General features: G+C 41.8%; 1 protein-coding gene across 1 annotated transcript in view; it reads right to left on the reverse strand.

The window, feature by feature from the left end:
- Positions 1-593: 593 nt before the first annotated feature.
- Positions 594-21,985, reverse strand: part of Fbxo28 (F-box protein 28) — a 29,357-nt gene continuing 7,965 nt past the window's right edge. Inside the window, exons 2-5 of the mRNA XM_057770470.1 lie at positions 16,393-16,502; positions 13,205-13,343; positions 5,232-5,427; positions 594-4,867 (exon numbers count right to left, since the gene is read on the reverse strand). Coding sequence (XP_057626453.1) covers positions 4,473-4,867; positions 5,232-5,427; positions 13,205-13,343; positions 16,393-16,502 — 840 coding nt within the window. The 3' untranslated portion in view covers positions 594-4,472. The remainder of the gene's footprint in view (positions 4,868-5,231; positions 5,428-13,204; positions 13,344-16,392; positions 16,503-21,985) is intronic.

The raw sequence follows: 21,985 nt of genomic DNA on the forward strand, positions 1-21,985 counted from the left end.
GCTAATAGACTAGCAACATATGCCACAACGACCATAGAGCTGTTGGTGGCCTTGGACTGAGAAGTAAGTCTTTTACTTGTACACCCTGGGGAAACTACTGTCAGACCTCCATTACAATGCCTCCAAGCCTAGTCCTTTTCCCAGCACTGGGGATTGAACCCAGCACCTTGCAGATATATACTAATAGGCAAGTGTTCTACTGTCCTTTATCCACAGAGCTCCTGGCCTTTTCTCTGTTAATTCTACCACCAGTGGTTTTGCACCACTTGCTTTGATTGAGGGGGTATCTAGAACGACCACCCGCATGGCATCTCACTGCTCCTGCACTTTTTAGAATGGTGTGTGGTACTGTAGGGAGCAAAGCTTCAGGCAGGTGACAAACCCCACTGGATTCTCATCCTTCTCCCAATGCTGTGGACGTGGTGCTCACAGGGTTGCATGGTGGCTCTGGGTGATGTGTGAACACAGGGCAGTGGCTCAGGACAGTAGCTACTGAGATGGTATCTGTCTGTGGTCTGTGGTTGTTCCAAACTCTGGTCGTGAAATAAAGAAACAAGTAGACCTGGTGACAACACATTTATTTCTGTGCCCTGCTGTGTGACTGGGAGGTGCTTTTTCTCACCTTCCCATAATTGATTAGGTCACAACAATGAAAATTCCACAAGGTAAACTAGTGGTTTATTGTTGCTCATGAGCATAAGTAAACAGACATATGGTACCACATAAAGGAATCTTCAACACGTTAAACCTTTTGGCAGTATGAACCACTAGACTTTGGCAATAATAGCCTGGTTGGATTCCTATGCTAAAGCGTGTGGCTATCTTCAGACACAGCGGTAAAAGGTGGATTTAGTGCTTGAGCTTCAGAAATATAAAACTAGGGTTCTTAGGAAATTGGGAAAAGCCAACATCACTCAAGTTTGCCTTAGTTCTTGTCTGTGTGATATTTAGCTTACTCAAAGTGAGAGCAGCCGGCGGCCACACTCCACCAGCAGTGGTCACTGTTGGCTTACAGCGTTTGTTGAAAATAACTTCCTGCAGACGGTAGCTCTATGTTTAAGTAGTTTTAACTGAACGTCTTGTGCCCTAAAGAAACTCATGCAGATCTCAAGCCAAAGCACAGAACAGTAAATTTCCCGTTAGAATCCATCACTTCCAAGCAGCTGTGCCATTTCCTGTGTTCCCTTCCTGCTTGCAAATCTCAGTGTCTAATTTCTGAGGGTTTGGTTTAAGAAAAAAAAGAGGTAGTCACCGCTAGAAGAGGATCTAGGACTGGGCTGACCACCAAGGAGGAGGTTTACATTAAATTAATATGTCACGCTGTTGGAAACTGAGGGACACGAGTTCTCAGCTCCTACAAAGTATTATGGCTAAAGAAGCAGCGAACTCAGATGAGGAAGACAGCTAAGGAAGCTAACTCAGCACAGAGAAATGATAGGATTAGTGCCGTCTCAGGAATGCGCTCACCACTAGGAACTGGCAGCACACGGCATTTCTTTGGAGGTTAAAGTGCAGGCTATGAAATGGCATAGAAAACAGTGCATGAAACAGTGAAACCCCAAGGTGCCATAGTTCCCGTGCATGGCGCATAGCCTATTTCTTGTATTCCACTCTAAAAACCCAGCTGCAGCGACACCTTTTAGCTTATTTATTTAGGCATTAAACTGTTTTACCCACTCTTGGGCTACATACAATATTTTAACATTTCAACACATAGACTAGTAGCGCATACCTCTTGAAACTACTAAATTAAGGCAAGCCCCTGTGAAGTTCAGTACTCCAAAAATGTTTTACAAAAAAAAAAAAAAAAAAAAAGAAAGTTGGTTCTAAATCATTGGCTTTCGACCTGGGGCACCCCAATAGTCTCTACAACAGTAAGGTTACTGTTGACTGCCCGTTACCGCCAGGCTCTCTACATCAGATGGGAAGTCTGAAGAGCGGTGTAACTACCGTGGAGACAGCTGAGCAGTCAGTGTGGGAGGTGAGCAGGGCTCTGCGGGACAGGGGCCAGTCCTCTTCACCTCCCATCCATGTCTTGTCATGTTTGGATGCATGTGTGTAGTGTGTACCATGGATGAACTTATACATGGGAACGAGCCATTCACACAGAGAAACCACTTCTCTGTGGGGTACTTTCTGAAATGTGCTGTCAGCTACCCACAGCATGTAAGCTTCTGTCAGGAAATGCAAGACGTCTCTCTCAGGAGGTGGGCTATGTTTTCCCATGGCAAGTCAGTTTTAGCTACTAATAATGCGTGATTTGGAAAACTCTAAATGCTACTATGCTATCCCAAAGCACTGTATTAAAGTAGAGAAGACAACTGTCTGACCTGAGTTAGCTATTCTGAGTAAAGCTCAAGACACGCGAGCTGCAGGGCTTCATTCTCATAGTTATGGGTACTCATGACGCAAGTGCAAATCTGATGGGGACCACGGGCGTGCGCAGCAGACATGTCCCTTCTTACTGTGGATGCTCACTGTGAAAGCCAGGCACTCACATCAACAAATGGAAGACTGGTGATTACATTTAGGCTAGTTAGATGTAGTTTGAAAGAAACTTCTTACTGAAGAACTAATTTGAGGCTTATTTCTTTGATGCATAAGATTATACTCTGAAAACCTGTACTTTGATGCTTACCAAAGTCTTCTACCACAACAGTAGACTAAGAAAGTCAAGCTCTGAGTGCCCAATAGACCTCCTGCAAGGCTACGGTGATATGGCTACGTCCTAGAATTGCAAAAGCGAGACCTGCTGAGAAAACAAGTTCTAGACAAGGATCGTTATGGATGACCTGGGCTGACAAATCTTTTTAGGAAACTGTTTATTTTAAAATTACCTTCCCAACAAACCATGAGACACTTGGATGCCATGTTGCGGATTCTCACTGAAACATACTACATCATAAACGGACCTTCAAAGCCAGACTTGAACAAAACCCAAGGAAGGGCAGGATCATAAGGGGATAATCCTAAGAAGGGGCAGGAAGTGTCGCTCGGTGAAAGTAACCTAAAGGATGCACAACACATCGTGTCGGACGGAGGACACCCTCATGCTTCCCTCCCACTGTGGGATTACCAACCGTAGTTTTCCACAGACGTCAACTTTCACCTGGAAAGGGATAGTTTTGACTATCTCACAGCTAAATTACTATAAATAACTGAAGCCCAAAGCAACAGATGGTTAAAAGAACAAAACTACATAATTTAGTACATTAAAATAAAATAGGACAGTGATTGTTGGATGTTTCAAAAATATACAACGGGGGAAAGAACCACTTTACACAATTTGGAGAGTGTGAAGGTGACCATTCAGAAGGTTGGACAGTGCAAGACACTCTTTTCCAGTTACGAGCTCAAAACAGAGTGCAAAGAAATCTAAAGTTTCTGTCAGAGTTATCGCGGGAGCTCAAAAGCGGTATTCAAAGGCTTCGCCCGGCTCAGCCCTTAGATATGAAATGATCAAACTAATTTCACGGCACATTTTCTTCAAGGAACTTTCCTTCAGTTGGGTCCCTATTCGTCATGGTTGACCCATGAGCACAGTGACGAGTCAGCCTCAAGACTGCTTCCCAGAGGTCTGACATCTACACAAAGAGGCGTGGCCAGTGTACCTGAACCCTACAGAGAAAAGACACATCGATGGACTCTACAGTCTCTTGTGCCTGCGAAACCGGAGGACAAATGGACTGCCAATTCTCCCCTCCAGGCAAGCTGCTGCAGAGGAAGACATTAAGCGAAGGCGCAGCTCTACAAGTGGTGCAGAGGTCAAGATGGACACCAGTGCAAGAGCTGACCAGGCAATGCATGCACCCATCCATGCAGATGTAGGCCATGGCCCCAAAGGAAAACTGAAAGCATGTATCGAATAACTGGAAACATCCCTTGCCAGTAGCTTATAAAAATATAGTCAGTACTGTAGAACCTCTACAGTAACACTCTGCGGGCCTTCCTTACCCACCACTGCAACAGCACAGTATTAACTTCTCAGACATTCCAGACAAAGGTCACTTATAACAAACAAAAAGTCAACCTTTTTTTTTTTTAAAAAAAAAACAAAAAACAAGATAGTGTCCATTTAAAAAGTAGATTTTTTCTTTCAAGTGAACAGGACATTTTATGTATTAAACTTAACTTTGAGTCTGTCAAGAATGGTTTGTTAAAATCTGTTTGTAATGTGCATATATGCTGAAACAGACAAACTTAACACATCATCTGCACAGGAAAAACGTTAGCTCCCAAACATGATAGCATGGGTCTGGTTAGTACAGATCTATTGCAAAGTAAGAGGTTCTCTGCATCAGCTCCACCAGAGAAGCGCGAGAAGGGACGCCAACCACAAGAGCCAAGTGTAGGTTGTGTTCTGATCGCCTGGAAGCCTAAGGGACGCCAAGTTGCTCCAGTATCCTGACAGGAAGAGCTGCTTAAACTCCCGGCCACAGACATCTTCCCCAGAGCTACAGCCACATTCCAATTTACTTCCTGTTCCGAAGTCGTTTGGATTTCCTAAGAGAGTCTATGGCTTCTGTCGCCTTCCTTCGTTTCCGAGGAGAGTCCTCACCCTGCCCAGAACCTGAGGATGTTCCTACTGCACTTTCCATGACTTCTCGAAGCTTCCGCTCCAGCTCTGCCAACCGTGCGTTCTGTTCACCTATGATCTGGGTCTGCTCTAGCAGTTTCTGGTCTTGGTCTTGAAGCTGTTTCTGCTGTTCTTGCACTTTGGTGCGGAGCTCGGAAATGTCACGCCTGAGGACAGTCACACCAGCACCATTGGTTTTAACCTGCTGCTGGAGCTTGGTGACCTCCTGTCTTGAAGGGTTCTGCTTGGAGAAGAGCTGCATTGTCGTCAGGGCTGCAGATGGTCCGGGAACTGTGGAGAAAGCATCTGAAGGGTTAACTGTTCATGTTTCCTACGGGACACTTGAGCTTATCTAGGTTTTGGGTTTATTATAATAAAATCCATTTTAAGTCAGCAGTTGTGCTTTCATGCAAAGAATTAGCCATGAAATGGATCTAGAGAGCATAATTTAAGTAAAACAAACAAACAAAAACAAACCCAAACCAAAACAAACAAAAAACTGAGCCACATGCCAAGGGGAGCTGCTGTGCTGTGGCGCACACCCATGTTCCCAGCACTCCAGAGGCCAACATAGGCTATACATGGTCGGTTGCCAGCTTGGGGTACAGATACATAGTGAGACCCTGTCTGTAAAAGGAAAAAGCCAAAAAGATACCTGGAGGAGAGCCCATGAGTCTTCCAGACACATCTGATCCCGGTAACTTCCTCTTCAGAATGGGAACAATCTTCTCATCAAAGTACTCCATGGCCATGGAGGAGATGTCCCGTAGCTCCTGCAGCACTTCATGGGCTCGCTGAGGGGCTCTGGTAGAATTGACGTATCTCAGTACACGGTAAATCTCATCAATCACCTACAAGAAAGAATCTTGTTAGCACTTTATAAAGCTGTAAAAAAGAGATCAGCTAAATGGCAGAGGGGATGACAGCTGCTGTGAAGACTCAGAGCTCGGCATGAGCATTCACGGCACAGGCTCTGGACGACAGCACTTTACACCTAGACTCAGAAGCATCCTTACTGCATCAGGACACTGTGCAAAGCTAGAGTCAGAACAGACTACACCCCTGCCCCGAGGGAAATTGGAGCAACCAGGGAGACACATGAGTATACACCATACAACAAGAGCCACACACGCTGCTAAAGAAATTAGGATTAAATGCAGACATCACAATTCTGCATGGAGTAGTGGGAGGGAAGGCTACCCAAGTCTACACTCAAACCTGATCCTGTCCCCAAGCCCCAAGAACTCCTCTGACTCCTCTTTCTCTTGTGTGCTGCCACCATGTGCTCTGCCCCTTAAAGCTTTGTTTTTCCAAGAGTTGACACAGCGTGGAATAAGCTTCCAGGCCACACTTCTTCATCATTACCAAAGGGCAGCAAAATGTCCCTTTCTATTTTAATCGCAATGGGGAAACTGAAGGCATAACATCAATGAAGAAGAAACAAGTGCTTACCGCACTGGTTTCCAGCCCTCTCCTCTCCTACTTGAACAGTTTCTGAACATCCTTAGCCAAGCATGCTGAGCTTTACTCCCTGCCAGGGTATTGTTCACACACGCAGAGCTTCAATACAGACCTGAAAATAGTGATTCACATCTTTGAAGACCACAGTTCAAATAATGTCTGTTGCAATGGGACTGAATCTCATAAGAACTGGGGGCGATAAGCCAAACCATTATACCACCAGAGTCTCAAACCTCCTTGAACACCATTTTCCTATTGCTACATTCATCCCAACTCTGGGTTAGTCTTGTAATCTGCCTTCTCTTTTTGACTCAGAATAAACACACAGTGTTTACTAGTTAAAAGGAAACACAGAATCTAGCCTAATAGTACCTGGACAAAGCCTAGCCTTTAATGTTTTCTTGATTAAAGTTCAAGGTGACGATCCCTGATCAGTCTAGAATGACTTGTACAGTAAGTATCGGCAAAATTAAACTGTTAGGAGGAATGGTCCTTTGCATAAACATAAGATGACTTCACCGAAGTAGCCAGTTCTGTGGGTAAGGACTGACTAAGAATGAATGAGCTGAGGCAGAGGTCAGGCAGACTGAATGGGGGTAAGACATACTGTGCTGAGCTCAATGGGCAATAAGGTGATGCGTGTCAGAGGCGGCTGGGTCAAGGTCGGGAGGACAGGAGGCAAACTGTAGATGTGGGCACATTCGTCAGAGACAGACAGCACAGAGGGTCTGGGTCCAGAGAGAGAACATGGGATCAGGGAGTCAAAGGCACAACCAAAAAACCAATGGCTAGTGCTACATTTTTCTGCCATTACTATTCCATACAGAACTCATGGTAGAAGAAAATTAACTTTTACCTGGGCGGTGGTGGCACATGCCTTTAACTCCCGCACTCGGGAGGCAGAGGCAGGTGGATCTCTGTGAGTTCGAGGCCAGCCTGGTCTACAAGAGCTAGTTCCAAGACAGGCACCAAAAACTACAGAGAAACCCTGTCTCAAAAATCAAAAAAAAAAAAAAAAAAAAAAATTAACTTTTTTCAATAACTTATTCAACTAGAAATCCAGTATATAATGAAATGAAATAGAAAGCATACATCAGACAGACTACAGTGAGTTCCATGTACAAATAAAGTACTAAGTGAGACACAGAAGGCAAGGAGGTGTTCTCACCTAGAGAACTGGGCAGTCGAATGAGGGTATGGAAATAGCAACAGGTAAACTTTCAGCAAATAGGGGAAGGCAGAGAAGACAGAAGGTTGAATAAAAACAACAGTCAGGAGTGGTGGCCAAGTCTGCAACCCCAGTGCTTAGGAGGCTAAGGCAGGAAGACCACAAGTTCAGGGCCAGCCTAGGTTACCCAGTGAGATCCTATTTTAAAAGTAAGTATGTCAAAACAAGGAAAAATAAAGGAATGGAGCTGAGGCAGGTGGATGGCATGAAAGGATAGATGACAAGAAAGGCAATTAACTAACATGTGTGATATTGTATCCAAGGCATTTATTCTAGGGTATGTTTTTTAAAACAATCATTAGCTGAGCATTAGTGTAAGCCTTTAATCCCAGCATGCAGGAGGCAGAGGCAGGTGGATCTCTGTGAGGTTGAGGCCAGCCTGGTCTACAGAGTGAGTTCTATGACAGCCAGGGCTACACAGAGAAACCGTCTCAGAGCACATCATTTCTCCTTAACTGGCTAAGTTTGGTGGGGCACACCTGTGACCCAGCACTCATAGGCTGAAGCAAGTGAACACAACTGTAGGTCAATCCGGCTACTCTATCTCAAAACCAACAAGCAACAAAAAACAGAGCACAACAAAACAAATACTTCTTCTGGGAGGGAGCAGAAACGGTGGACCTCAAGGACTATCTAATGGCTGTTGTGTATGCCTTTCAAGCAATACACCACATACCAAACCCTAGCTAGGCTTGAAGCAAAACTACGTCTTCAAGAATATTTCTGTATTTAAGAAGTTTGGCACAGTCCCCATGTGAACCATTATCACATTTCTACACATAAACTTCACTGCGCGGAGCACACGTTCAAACTGTAAAATGATACCGATCATCTGCAACTTCAGGCTTTTGTGGGCAAGAGTTTATCTTTTCAAGTCTGCTGGTGAGCTTCCACTGGGATCCTTCCACCGCCTCCATCCTTCTGTTCTACCTCTGATTTTTTTACATTAACCTCATCCTTCCCACTCTTTTAATTTTTAAAAAATGCCTTCTGTAATCAAAATGGTTCGGAGCATTCCTTGTATGGCATGTGTTTGTCTGAATCCCTCTTATCTCACTCAGAACAACAGTTTGTGTCTTTAATCCTCAATTGCTATCCCGTTTCACTGTCACCTTTCAGTCTAGTGAGTCTCTGTTGTTTGCTTCCACTTAAGACTACAGCACATAAAAAGCAAATCCGATCTTCCTAGTTATCCAAGAAGGGTGCTTAAGTAGAGGACCTGTACAGCCGCCTATATTCCATTTCTGGTCTCTGTGGGCACTTACCCCCACATACACCTTTGTTTTTTAAAAGACCATTTCTTCAATTAAAGGCTTACATCTTTAATTTGAACTATTCACAGTAAAATAAAGAAATAATCCCAAGTAATCTTATGTTTAAGAGCATTTCATAAGAAATCTAATAAAAAAACCCACAGTGTTTCAGATACTAGATAAACCTGCATTGTCACCCCTCATCATAACTGACCTGTGATAATCAAGAAACTGAAGACTGCCTGGCGTGGTGGTCCACACCTTTAGTTCCAGCATTTTGGAGGCAGAGACAAGCACATCTCTGTGAGTACAAGGCCAGCCAGGACTACAGAGTAAGACCCTGTCCCAAGAAAGAAAGAAAAAAAGAAAGAGACAAGAAAGAACAAAAGAAATAATGAAAGAAAGAGAGGGAGAGGGAGAAAGAACTGAAGAAAAAGAAAGAAAAAATTATACCCGATTATTTTAATTATTTAATATTAATTACTTGGGTATGGTTGTGCACATCTTTAATCCAAGTGCTCAGGAGGCAGAGGCAGGCGGATCTCTGTTCAAGGCTCCAAGACTGACTTGTACATAGCAAGTTCCAGGACCTTAGAAACAAGGAAGGAGAGAGAGGGAGGGAGGGAGGGAGGGAGGGAGGGAGGGAGGGAGGGAGGGAGGGAGGGAGGGAGGGAGGGAGGGAGGGGAGAGAGGGAAAGGGAGAGAGAGGGAGAGAGAAAGAAAACCACTAGGAAAGTATTACTGTGACGTAATGAAATCTGAATATAAACTGTCAAGGATAAATAAAAGTATTTTATTAATGCTTAATTTCCTGGTTTTCTACCTGCATTGTGGTTATGGAAGAAAGACTGCCCTAGTTCTTAGGAAACATAGAACATATCTAAGAACCAAGAATTACTAATATCTTTAACATATTTTCAAATGGTTCAATAAAGAGTACATATTAAAGAGAAAACTGGCTACAATTGCTGGATCTGAACAACACTATTGGGCCCCTGTTTTCCTTCCTAGAACATGAGTAAGAAACCAATCACACCCACTGTGTACATTTTAGGTCTGTTTGGACATTTGGACAGTTTCTTGGCTCTGTACAACCATTCATACTTTGAAAACCCTCTCTCTGCGTTCCAACAGAACACAGTGGTATCAGGACTCCAAGTAATGGCTAGGAGCTGCGCTTACCCACGCCACTCTTCCTTGCTGTACGGTCAGAAGACCAGCTGCCCACCATTCACCCAGAGGAGGGCAGTCTTAGGTCTGGGAGAGGAGTGCACTATGAGAGTGGTGGGGAGGTGGTCAGCTACAGCCCCGTCTGGTCTGTGTATGAACATATCCAGTTCTTTACTCCACGTGTCCAGTTGTCACTCAGAACTGGAACCAGAAAACAGAGCCAAAATGGCAACTCCCTAGTTTTCACTGAAAAACACATGCTGATCCTTCCTCTAGAAGGCAAAGTCTCAATATTGTGATGTTTGGCAACCTAATTTAAATCACACTTTTGTTTTTCTCACTTAAGCAACTTAATAAATTACTGACTCTACACCTCAATTTCAGGGAAAGGGATATAGTATAATAATCTAAAGGAATATAATCTTGGGGACAAGAAACCATACACTAAATCAAGTTTACAATTAATAGGAAAATTAGCTATTAATGTGTCTAGAGTAGCCTCAGGAGGCTCACACATGAAAGCCTTGGTTTTCAGTTAGGTGTTACTTACAAGTCTGTTAAGAGGTGAGGCCTAGTGGAAGCGGTCTCATTAGGGGAATATCCTTGTTAAATTAGCTTTGGGGGGTGGGCACTTGAGACAGGGTTTCAGGGTTTCTCTGTATAGTCTTGGCTGTCCTGGAAGTTGCTTGGTAGACTAGGCTGGCCACTAGCTCAGAGGTCCACCTGTCTCTGCCTCCTGAGTGCTGGGATAAAGGTGGTGTTACCACCACCTGGCTTAAATTAGCTATTTTAATTAAGAAACATAAAGTAACAGCAACATATATATTTTTAAAGATTTATCTATTTATTTAATGAATGAGTGCTCTATCTGCATGTATGACTATGCCAAAAGAGGGCATCAGATCACACTATATATGTTTGTGAGCCACCACGTGGTTGCTGGGAATTGAACTCAGGACCTCTGGAAGGGCATCCACTGCTCCTAACTACTGAGCTGTGCCTCTAGCCCACAGCAACATATTTTTAAAAAATAATAACTATTGAGTAAAATGCTGTTGTTTCAGGCAAAACATAATATAACACAAATTCTAATTGGTCTTAATAATAACTCAAGTTAGCTATGAGGGGCGAAAGCTGAAGGATCAGAGAAGCAGAGCAACAACGTAGAGAGTTCCTGTCTCTACCAATGTTCAGACCAAAGGGACCATTCTGTCTCTAGGAATCCTGACTGAATCTCTTTCAGAAACCTCAGACTGCCTCTGAGCTCCTCCTCTCCCCTGCCTTATATTCCTCTCTCTGCTCAGCCATATCGCTCCTGTTTCCACCTCCCTAGTGCTGGGGTTAAAGGAATGTGATCCTAAGGGCTGGGATTACCTTTATGTGAGCTCTGTTTCTCTTTTAGACAGAATCAATCTCTCACAGAGATCCGTTTGCCTTTGTTTCCTGAGTGCTGGGATTAAAGGTGTGTGCCACCACTGCCTGGATTCTATGGCTGACTAGTAGCTTAGCTCTGCAAGCTGATCTTCAGGCAAGCTTTATTTGTTAGATTACAAACAAAATATCACAACATAAGCTATTAAAGAAGGTAATTTTAAAAAACAAACAAAAAATCCAAGTATGATAAACTATTGATCTAAATAAAAATAAAAGTTATAATGTTTGGTTGTTTTCAATCAAGTACTCGTTTGCTGGAGGAAAAAAAACCCTGTGGCAATGGATTCACAGTGAGGACGGCTGTAAGGATGCAGTAGGTGAGACGCCATGCTGGAGTAAACTCTGCTGCAACCAGATTCCCTGGGCTTCAGCTTTCTTGCCCATGAGACAGGACAGGAATGTCTGCCCCACCTCCCACATATGGCTGTGAGGAGCACAAGTGAGAGAGCGCATAGGAAAGGTGCTCTGACAACGAGCATGCGCTTCATGAATGCCCAGTGTGGTAACGACAAGAAAGGGAGAGGAGGACTCCATTTTCCCAGGTGAATGTCACACAAAACCCCTCCCGGGTAAGCTCTACTGTGGGCAAATGAAGGCCTGATCTAGGAGCTGCAATGCTGAGAAACCTGAAGATGTGGCCACTGTTGCCCACTGGTTTAGTACTAGAATTTAAACTGAAAAGCTAACAAGCGGTTCCCGAAGAGTAGAACTCAACTGGTCTTCACTAAAGTTACTCAGGCAGTACAAATCTACGATTCAGGCACATGAACCCAAATGAAGAATGGCTACAATGTCTGTAAAGGTCGGACAAAAAGCACTCATCTCTGCAGGCCCCCAATCCAGTCATAAACCCCTCTGTTAGAACAACTGGCTGCACTTTCTCTGAGAGCAGGAAACTGGAAGCTATGTCTCTCTTGCTCCTATCATTAAAAATGAGATGCACAGTGAAAACTGTCTATTGGAGAGGGCAAGTCATGCAGGCTCAAAGGACTTTTCAACAGCACACAAAGAGTTAAGGGCTGTACATAGATAAAATCTGGTATAAAAAATCTGAACCCGAGGCTGGAGAGCTGACTCAGTGGTTAAGAGCACTAGCTGCTCTCCCAGAGGTCCCAGGTTCAACTCTGAGCACCCATATGGCAGCTCACAACTACCTGTAACTCCAGCTCCAGGGGATCTGACACTCTCACAGACATATTAGGCAGGAAAACACCAGTCCACATACAATAAAAATAAATAAAAATAAAAAAAAAACTGAACCCAGTTTTTAGTTAGTCATGCTCTTACAGCATAATCTTATAAAAGCATTTGTAGTTTATATGGAGAAATAAGATACAACAAGGAAAACTTGAAATCAAAGTATACGCCATCAAACCAGATGCTACTGCAAACTGGGAATGGAATAGTATCCACACTCACTGTAGCGCTGAATTGTCTCTGGAAGTAATTTCACTAGGTGTCAAGAAGTTCCTACGACTGAAAGGACACTTTTGCCAAGGTCTACCAAGAAGCAAAATGATCTTTAAATCCATTCCCAGTGCTTCTATATCTCACTTGAACTGACACTTTTCAACAAGTAGGGTGCTTCCATAAGTGTCAGATCATGCAGTGTGGCTGGGTCCAAGTACCATACTTGGTGTGATAAGGAGGACTCCTTAACCCTGGTATATTCCCACACAACAAATACTGCTCTGGTTAAATATACGCTCATCATTACCAAACATTTCTCAGATAAAACCAAACCCAGCAAACCCTCCATCCTACCTTTCCCCAAACTCTAACAATCTGTATTTTGTTCATTGTGGCATTTCTGGTATTTTGACCATAAAGGTCAAAATGTTTTCTTAACTATGAACCCCCGCCAAGCCTCTCATTTCTAGCGTGCATTTTACAATTAAGACTTTTAAATGTCAATATCACACGAATGATATATATTTATAACTGTACAGAAAAGCTAAGTAAACCCACTAATAAAAATTCATTCAGAGAAGTAATATTTCTGACACCATAAAGTGTTTTAACATTTGTAAGACTTAGTTTACACAAGGCAGCCCAGCTTTCTGGGTACGCAGCACTGGTTACCTTTCCTGGTATGAAGCAACAGAGGTTGGAGTCCACATACTTCATGAAAGTCATATTTAACAGTGACAGCCTTGTTTCCACGGCAGCAAGGATATCTGCATGACGAGCTAAGGAATGGTTTCTCCTTTCTGACTCTCTCCTGAAATAACAATAAGTCAGTGGCACCCATTAAAGCAGTAGTGTAGAATACAATGTTAGCCAAACAAAATACCTTAATCAAACAGACGAACACGCTAATTTAGACATTTGCAACTGGGTCATAACTGTAACGCTCATATATCTTTAACAAGAACTACTGCTAACAAAATACCGGTTTCTTAAAAAAATACACAGCTGGCAGTGTAGCACAGTGGTAGACCATTTGCCCAGTACTTGTGAGGTCCTGAGCTTGATCCCGAAACCTTTTCTAACAGTTTTACTCAGAAGTAACTCACACATAAAATTCAGTATTTCTTTATTTAGAAGGCAGTTGGGCACACACTGTATCAAGGCCACAACCTATTTTGTATGTAGTTTAATCAGAATAGATTCTGTGTGTTTAAGAGTGGCATCACCATTACCATTATCTAAATTTGGCACACCATCACCATAAAAAGAAAACTTGCAGCCATCTGCCAACTCATCTACCTTCTGTTTCTATGATCTCCTTAGTCTGAACACTGGAATAAACAGTACTGTGAGGGGTAGCCCTTTGTGCATCCATTTCTATAGTCACAGTTCACCGAAGGTCTAACACTGATCTTTTAATTGCTGAGTAACACGCCCTTATACTTAGATATCATCCCTTTACACATCTGGGTTGTTTCTACATTTCGATTATAAATAGAGATCCTAAGGATATCTGTGTACAAGTATGTATTTTTGTTGTGCTGGAAACCACATGTGGTGGTTTGAAAGAAAACGGCCCTCAAAGGGAGTGGTGCTATTAGGAGGTGTGCTCTGAGGTTTCCTCAGAACTCAAGGTACTCCCAGTGAGACAGACCACTTCCTGTCGCCTGCAAGATGTAGGACTCTCAGCTACTTCTCCAGCACCACGTCTGCCTGCATGCTACCATGTCCTGGCATGACGATAATGGATTGAACCTCTGAAACTGTAAGCCACCCCAGTGAAATGTTTTCCTTTATAAGAATTGCTGTGGTCATGGTGTCTCTTCAACAGAAGACAACAGCAATAGAAACCCTAAGACAGGACCTTGTACAAGGTAGTCTAGTGCTCCACTGAGCTGTAGTCTTCAAGCTTTTGTATGGACACACATTTTAATTTCTCTTGAACACACATTTGGGGCAAGCTACACACATTTATTGTAATGTGTCTGTTTAATTTAATTTGGTTCATTTTGTTTTTTACAAAAGGATTTAATCTTATGTGTATGGATATTTGGCTGCATGTATTTATGTACACCATATGGGTGCTTGTTACCTGCAGAAGTCAGGAGTTGTTGAATCACCTGGTACTGGAGTTACAAAAAGTTGTGAGCTGTCATGTGGGTGCTGGGAACTGAACCTGGGTTCTCTGCAAGGGCAACAAATGCTCTGAATTGCTGAGCCATCTTTCTAGGCTTCAGCTTGTCTTGAGACAGGTCTCATCACACAGCCCAAGCTGGCTTCAAACTTGCTCTGTAGCTAAGGCAGGCCTCCAGCTTGTGACTCTCCTGCCCCAGCTTTTTGGATTCTGAAATTAGGGGCATGTACTATACTATCTAGCTGGTGAAGCCACTCTTGCTTGTAACATCATGTGCTCTAGGGGTTCAAGAGAAAGTGTAGTTACCTAGAATCCTTTGCTAGAGTGTGGTAGTGGCCAGCTTTATACGCACAAGTTTTTGCTTTAGCCTCAATTTTTTAAACTTGTGTGTGTGTGTGGCAGAACAACCCGTGGAAGTCAGCTCTCTTTACATCATGTGAGTTCTAGAACCAGGTCATGCCCTTACTTGTGAGTAACCTTGCTGATCCCTAAGTCCCAATTTATATTATTATTATTTTGAGACAGGGTCTCTCTATGTAGTCCTGCTATATAGACCAGGCTGGCCTTGAACTCAAAGATCCTTCAGCCTCTGCCTCCCAAGTGCTGAGATTAAAAGCATATATCATATCACCTTGCCTGATCCAATTTTTAAAAAACATCATGTTTTCTCCAGCTGAACTTTCTTGGCATCCTCACTGAAAATCAAATTTAAGTATACAAGGGTTATTTTCCAGACTCTCTATTTTATTTCATTGATCTATGTGTCTATAATTATACTTGTATGTAGCATACTGTTTTGATTACTGTAGCTTAGTACTAAGTTTTAAAATCAGGAGGTATTAGTCTTCCAACACTGTTACTCAAAACTGTGTTAGTTAATCTGGGTCTCTTATATTTCCATAAGAATTTTAAGATTAGCTGTCCAAATTCTAAAAAATATGAGTGTATAGAGCTGAGCCTTGGTCAAGACTGTGTGTGCATGTATAAAATACATGTGTGTATGTATATATGTAATATATGTATGCATGTATGTATGTATGTATAGACAGACCTGAGAAATACTGTCACATTAAAAACAGAACCTTCCAGGCCGCAAACATACGCGCTCTTCTATTTCTTTATGTATTTTTTCTTCCCCTTAATCTATCTCTCTTTTCTTTCATTTTGTGTTTTTGAGACCCATGTAAATCAGGCTAGCTTCAAGTCTGCTAATGAACCCAAGGCTGGCCTTGAATTCCTGATCCTCCTGCTTCCCCTGCCCAAGTGCTAGGATTACAGATGTGCACCATCACACCTGACTCAATTTTTCTTTGTTGTTTTGAGATAGTCTCTCTATAGAGCCCTGGTTGTCTTGAAACTCACTGTGTAGACCAGGTTGGCCTCAAACTCACAGAAGTCTACCTGCCTCAGACTCTCAAGGACTGGGATAAGAGCACTTGCTACCACTGCCCAGCCTGTGACTCTTCATTATTTTGGTTCTCTGCAAGAACAAGCGAGTTATCTCTCCAGCCTTCTTCTTTTTCCTTGTTTTTTCGAGGCAGGGTTTCTCTGGGTAGCCCTTGCTATCCTGGAACTTGCTCTGGAGACCAAGTTGGCCTCAAACTCAGAGATCCACTGGCCTCTCCTCCCAAGTGCTGGGATTAGAGGCGTGCCCCACACTGCCTGGCCCGATTATTCATTTCTCACCGAGCAAACCCGTGGTGCCCCAACACTAACCAGAACATACCTTGGCAGTTGTGCTTTGACTTGCTTCTGACATAGATTGTGGTACCTCTCCACTTTCAGAAATCCCTGATTCAACATTCTCTGACAGACCAAGTCCATTCTTTTACAAACCTATAGGCAGAGGAGAGACAGAATTTAAAAGATAAAACCAATAACCAAAGCATTAACATGAACTTGGATGGGATGACTGAGGCGGGAAGTTCTCTGTACTGGTACAGTCCCCAAAGTGCTGTCTCACCCAACTCACTGCCACTGTCACCAGTGCCATGGAATCAATTATGGCCTCTCATTAAAAAATTAATGTTTGGGCAAAGAACTACCACTTACTTAGGTGTGAAGAATATCCTGTCTGCAGTATGGAAGATCAGTAAAATGATACATCTGGAAGCTTTTAATAGTTTGAAACACTCCCTTTTATCAAAAAAGTGTAAATTCAAATTTTAGTCTAATCTCAGAAATATAAGCAGAGTGAGAATTTTTATTTCTTCTGGTGATTTGGGTCATGATGTCCAAGGCTTTCAGATGAGATGCTGTTATGTTCTCCAAAGCATCTCAATGTACATCACAAAGGCAACCACTTCTGGGTGCTGAAGAAACGGGGACTGTCACGACATAAGCAGTGGCTACTGAGAGTCTGAGATCTGGTTGTGGCTGTGGACAGTATCTAGCTCAGAAACAGCTGAGACAATCACAGCAGTGAGATTAAATCACACAGGCTAATTCCTTTGGAAAACTCTAAACTGTTGCAAAAAATTGTTAGGTCACCTTAAAATGAACCTGAAGCCTCTGTTCTATATTTAATTTTCATATTTCTGAGAGCCCCTAGAATCTTTCTTATCTTTTACTATTTTAAATCTAGCACATAAAATTTAGTGGTTTTAGGTCCGTTCCCCCCCCCCCCCAGAAAATTTTATAATGGTTTGATCTTCAACCTAAAGGTTACTTCTCTCTGTACAGGCTAGATGCTGGAGAGCACAGCCACTGAAGGTAGTGCCTACCAGGGTCATGCTGTTTTCTATCTGCCCTGTTCCATCACAGCATCTATGCACAAATACCTGCTATGTACTTGTCAAGATGAAGTGCCTGAGTTTATTTCTCCTGGGAACACAGGAAGATAAAAATTCCTGTACACTGAGCTGAATTTCATGAAGACTTTCATGTTTTAATATTGAATCACAGCATGCCACATGGAACACATTAGTGAAAAGTTATTTTCAACTGTATAATAAAGTAAAAAGTAAATTAAGGGTAGTGACACACCAGCACTCAAGAAACAAGAGGCAGGAGAGTTATTTCAAGTTTGAGAAGCACAGAATGAGTTCCAGGTCAGCCAGGACTATGTAGCAAGAACCTGTCTCAAAAAATCCAAATCACTGCTTTTTAAACCTACTGAGGGATCTGTTCATTCAAAGGGAAAGAGTAATTAGGATTTAGTTTAAGGAGAATGCAAAAGAATATTCTGAATAAAGCAAATAAACATTTCTACTTTACAGTAAATAAATTTAAAAGTGAGGGTTTAATGTCATGCACACATATTGAGAAAGACAGGCAAGGTCGCACATAACCAGGCTGTCCCTGAACTTATTATGCATCAGAGGATGGTCTTGACCTCCTGATCTCCCTGCCTTAACCTCTCAAGTGCTGGGATGACAGGCATGTGTATCACACCTGATTCTAAACATTCATGCATGACTATGCGCATACATTTTATAGACTATGTAGCTCCGGTGGGTTTGGAACTCCTTACATAGACTAGGCTAGCCTCAAACTCACAGAGATTTTCCTACCTCTTAAGTGCTGGTATTAAAGGCAAGTGCCACTCCTCACTTGGTCTTTAACATGTTTTAAATGAAAATTTCTTTTTAAACCATATTTAGTGAGAAGCACACTATTTTACATTTTTTCAAAGTTCTTTGATAAAAGAAAATTCTAAAAATTAACTTCACGAGACCATACAAGTAATTGTTTTAGTTGTTATTAATATATAGACAAGCTCACAGGCCACATAAATACTAGAAGATGCTATGGTTATTTTAAAATAAGAAGTGAGAAACATAGTGTCTCATTAACAAAAGTATCTGCAGGGCTTAGCTGCTCTTCCAGCACTCACATGGTGGCTCACAACCCTCTGTAACTCAGTTCCAGGGGATCTGATGTTCTCTTCTGGCCTTCCTGAGCACCAGGCACACAGATGGTGCAGATACACATGCAGATGAAATACCCATAAACATTAAAAACAAAATCAAACCACAAGAATAAGTTATCTGCAATCTTACAGAGCCAATCTTGGAAACCTCTGTGGGCTCTCTAGAATATACTTTAGATACTCAGTAACCTAATATGGAATAAATACATCACCACAAACATGAGTACTGAATTATTTTGTGAAAAATGTGAGGAAGAAAAAGACAGTATATTTATGTGTGAAATGGAAACAGAGAGGGCTAAATTCTCATCTTCCAAAGCAGAAAGTTAAGAGAAAACATGAAATAGAGCAGTCAAAGTGGTACAGCTGGAGTAAGAGCTGGGGCCAGCAGAAGGAAAGATTCTATTAAACCCCTCTTCTGTCAAGTTAAGAGGATATTTCTTGTCTCTGCAGACTCTGCAACATTACTAAGTTCTGAGATCAAGTAATTTTTTTGAACAACCACATATTTACAAAACTCATAAGGTCCATCGATTATTACTGTAACATCTGTAAGGTAATGTTGAAATTACTTGTTCTGAGTTTTGTTCCACTGGATCTAGCTGGTTCTAAGGTCTCATTGTCTTTCTTTAACCATGCAGAAATTCAATAATGTGAATTCTTTACTAATCTGAGTAGATAAGATTCACTAATGAGAACCCAAGTACACACAAAGTCAACCAAGGGAAAAGGCACCTGACTAAAGATTTGAATTAGGCTTCTCAAGCAGAATTACATTACAGGCAATCACGTCTACGAAAGGACAAAGTCGGAATGAGCAAAGCACCACGTAAGCACTCCTGAAAACAGATCAGATGTAGAGGCAGGGTGAGAGATTTCCCAAGTCTTGAGCTTGGCCATCAGATAAGGAGAAATCTTGAAACAGACGGTACCCAGTCTTCTCAAAGATCTGATACTGGGACAGCTGGCTGGTTATTTCTGTAAACATTGTAATATTAGGGTTAAAAAATGGACTTCTGGAAACTCACCAGAGACAGCTGGAATCAATATGGATGAACCCCAGAGGAAAAAGGAAAAGATAAAAAAAAAATGCTTATAAATGAAGCCTCCACTGATGTCTATAAATGGAAGCTAACAGAAAGGACAAAAACAAAAACAAAAAAATAAAAAACACGTCACAAAGACAATTTAGAACAGCAACCACAGAAGCCAACATCAAAAACACACGAAGCATCAGTCAACAGCGTCTCACATGCAGTTTTACTGGTCCTTCTTTCATGAATGTTCAATAAACACTGACAGCACAGACACAAAGAAATGACACACTCATCTTTTGTTTAGGATTCAGAAAGACGCAGTCATCTTAGGGAAACTGGATTATACTGAATTGTCCCACAGCAAGCAATTTAATGACCACTGTTGCCAATGTATGCTGCCTTGCAACTCTAAATCACCACACTTAGGGTAAGGAGGTAGCACAGGGGTAGAGTCCAGAAATGCTGGGTTCAGCAGCACACCATACTGAACTCGCACCACACTGCACAGCGGAAACAATTCCTAAACTGCCTCATCTAAAGTGCTATTCTAAATTTAGGGGTATATTAATAATTTTCCAAGGCTCAAGGAAAAAATGTTTCTTTGGTTCTTAATATCAACGAAAATCCTAGCAAATTGGCAGTTTACTTAAAACACAAATTAAAAATATAGAGCATAATAAACAAGGATGATGCCTATGTTAGAAACCGTCGGGGTTCATAAACAGGTTAGGATGGTACAAAGGAGAGGTGAGAAGGGCTGAGTGGGTGGGAAAAGGCTGACCAACAGTCACTAAGCTCCATTTAGAGGCCGTAGTTACCTGAGTGCAAGGTAACTACAGACAGCGATCAGTCATATACGGTGCACTTATAAAATGTCAGTCAAAGATTTTAAATGTTTCCACTATAAAAGAAACTCCAAAGCTTTGAGATCCATGTTTATCCTAATTTGGACACTGCACAGCAGATATGTGTGTACAAACCTGCTCCAAGCATCAATGGTACATGTCTGTAATCTTAGCACTTGGAAGAAAGAGCTAGAGTAGAAGAGTTCATGGCTAGCCTGGGCTACAAACTAAGTCCAGGCCAGCTTGGAATGCACAGTAAGACTATCTCAACAAACTAATTAATAGTTTTCCAAATATGCACAACATGCATGCATTAACTTAAAAAGAATAAAGGCTTGGGTGGGGGAATAAAGTAGAAAACAGCTTTTGGCAGCACGCATGGTTTTTAAAAGTCATAGTCAATTTAAACATACTGGTTATAAATCCGTTAACATTTTTCAAGTTATTTTATATGTATGGTTTTGTATGCATCTATGCCTGTGTACTATGTGTAGGCATGATACCTACAGAGGTCAGAAGATCCCCTGAACTGGAGTGACAGGTTGTCATGAGCTGTCACAGGAGTGCTGGGAATGGAATCCTGATCCCCTGGGAGAGCCAGTGCCCTTACTTGTTGAGCTGTCTCTCCAGTCCCAGTTTTCTCGTTTTATTGAGAAGAAAAAATAAATGCTACATAAGAATACTTGTAAAATATAACCCCCCCAAACAAAACAAAACAAAACAAAGGGAACTAATGAAAGCCACATTGTACAGGAATGACAATGCTGTTTTAGTATAGGAAACAGATGCAGGTTTCCCTAATTCATTAATAAGCAGTATTTCAAATGTCATGTTTATCCTTTTTTAAAATCATTTTTTAACATAAGTGGCAATAAATTCTTTGTTTTTTTGAAAAGATTTTTTTTTTCTTCTTAACTTGGTGTTTTTCCCAGATGTATGCCTGTGGGAGGGTGATGGATCCTGGAGTTACAGACACGTTGTAAGCTGCCATGTGGATTCTGGGAACTGAACCTGGGTCCTTAGGAAGAACAGTCAGTGCTTATAATGGCTGAGCCATCTCTCCAGCCTCCTTTTACATAATTTTTTTTTCTTGACAATGTGAAGCAACTACATGATAAATTTGTGAAACTTGCAATTTTCTTCTAATATGTCTGAAATCAAGTTTTAGTTAATTCTAAGGTGGACACTTAGCTGAGCAGCTTATAAAATATGATGCCTTTTAATTTTAGTAGCATGTCCTCCTCTGATGACTGAGCTGTCTTCAATCTTGTTTAAGACACTGTAAAGACTTTCTATATAACTCACAGATTACCGCAATAACATACAGTCGATGAAGAGACACTCTGATTTCATAAATACTGAGTTATGAAACACTAGCTTGGAATCAAGAAAATTGTGTAATACAGCTCAGTTTTTATAACATATTGTTTGGTGCTCATTTTTTAAAAAATGAAGCACTTGATGTTTTTCTCTAAATAACTCAAAAGCTGTCATTAAAGATTCACTGCCTGAGTTTTCAAACTACTGATAGAAGTCTATAGAGTAAAACTTCCTTTTTCACGTGTT

This window comes from Chionomys nivalis, chromosome 5 (assembly GCF_950005125.1).
Source record: "Chionomys nivalis chromosome 5, mChiNiv1.1, whole genome shotgun sequence".
Lineage (NCBI taxonomy): Eukaryota > Metazoa > Chordata > Mammalia > Rodentia > Cricetidae > Chionomys > Chionomys nivalis.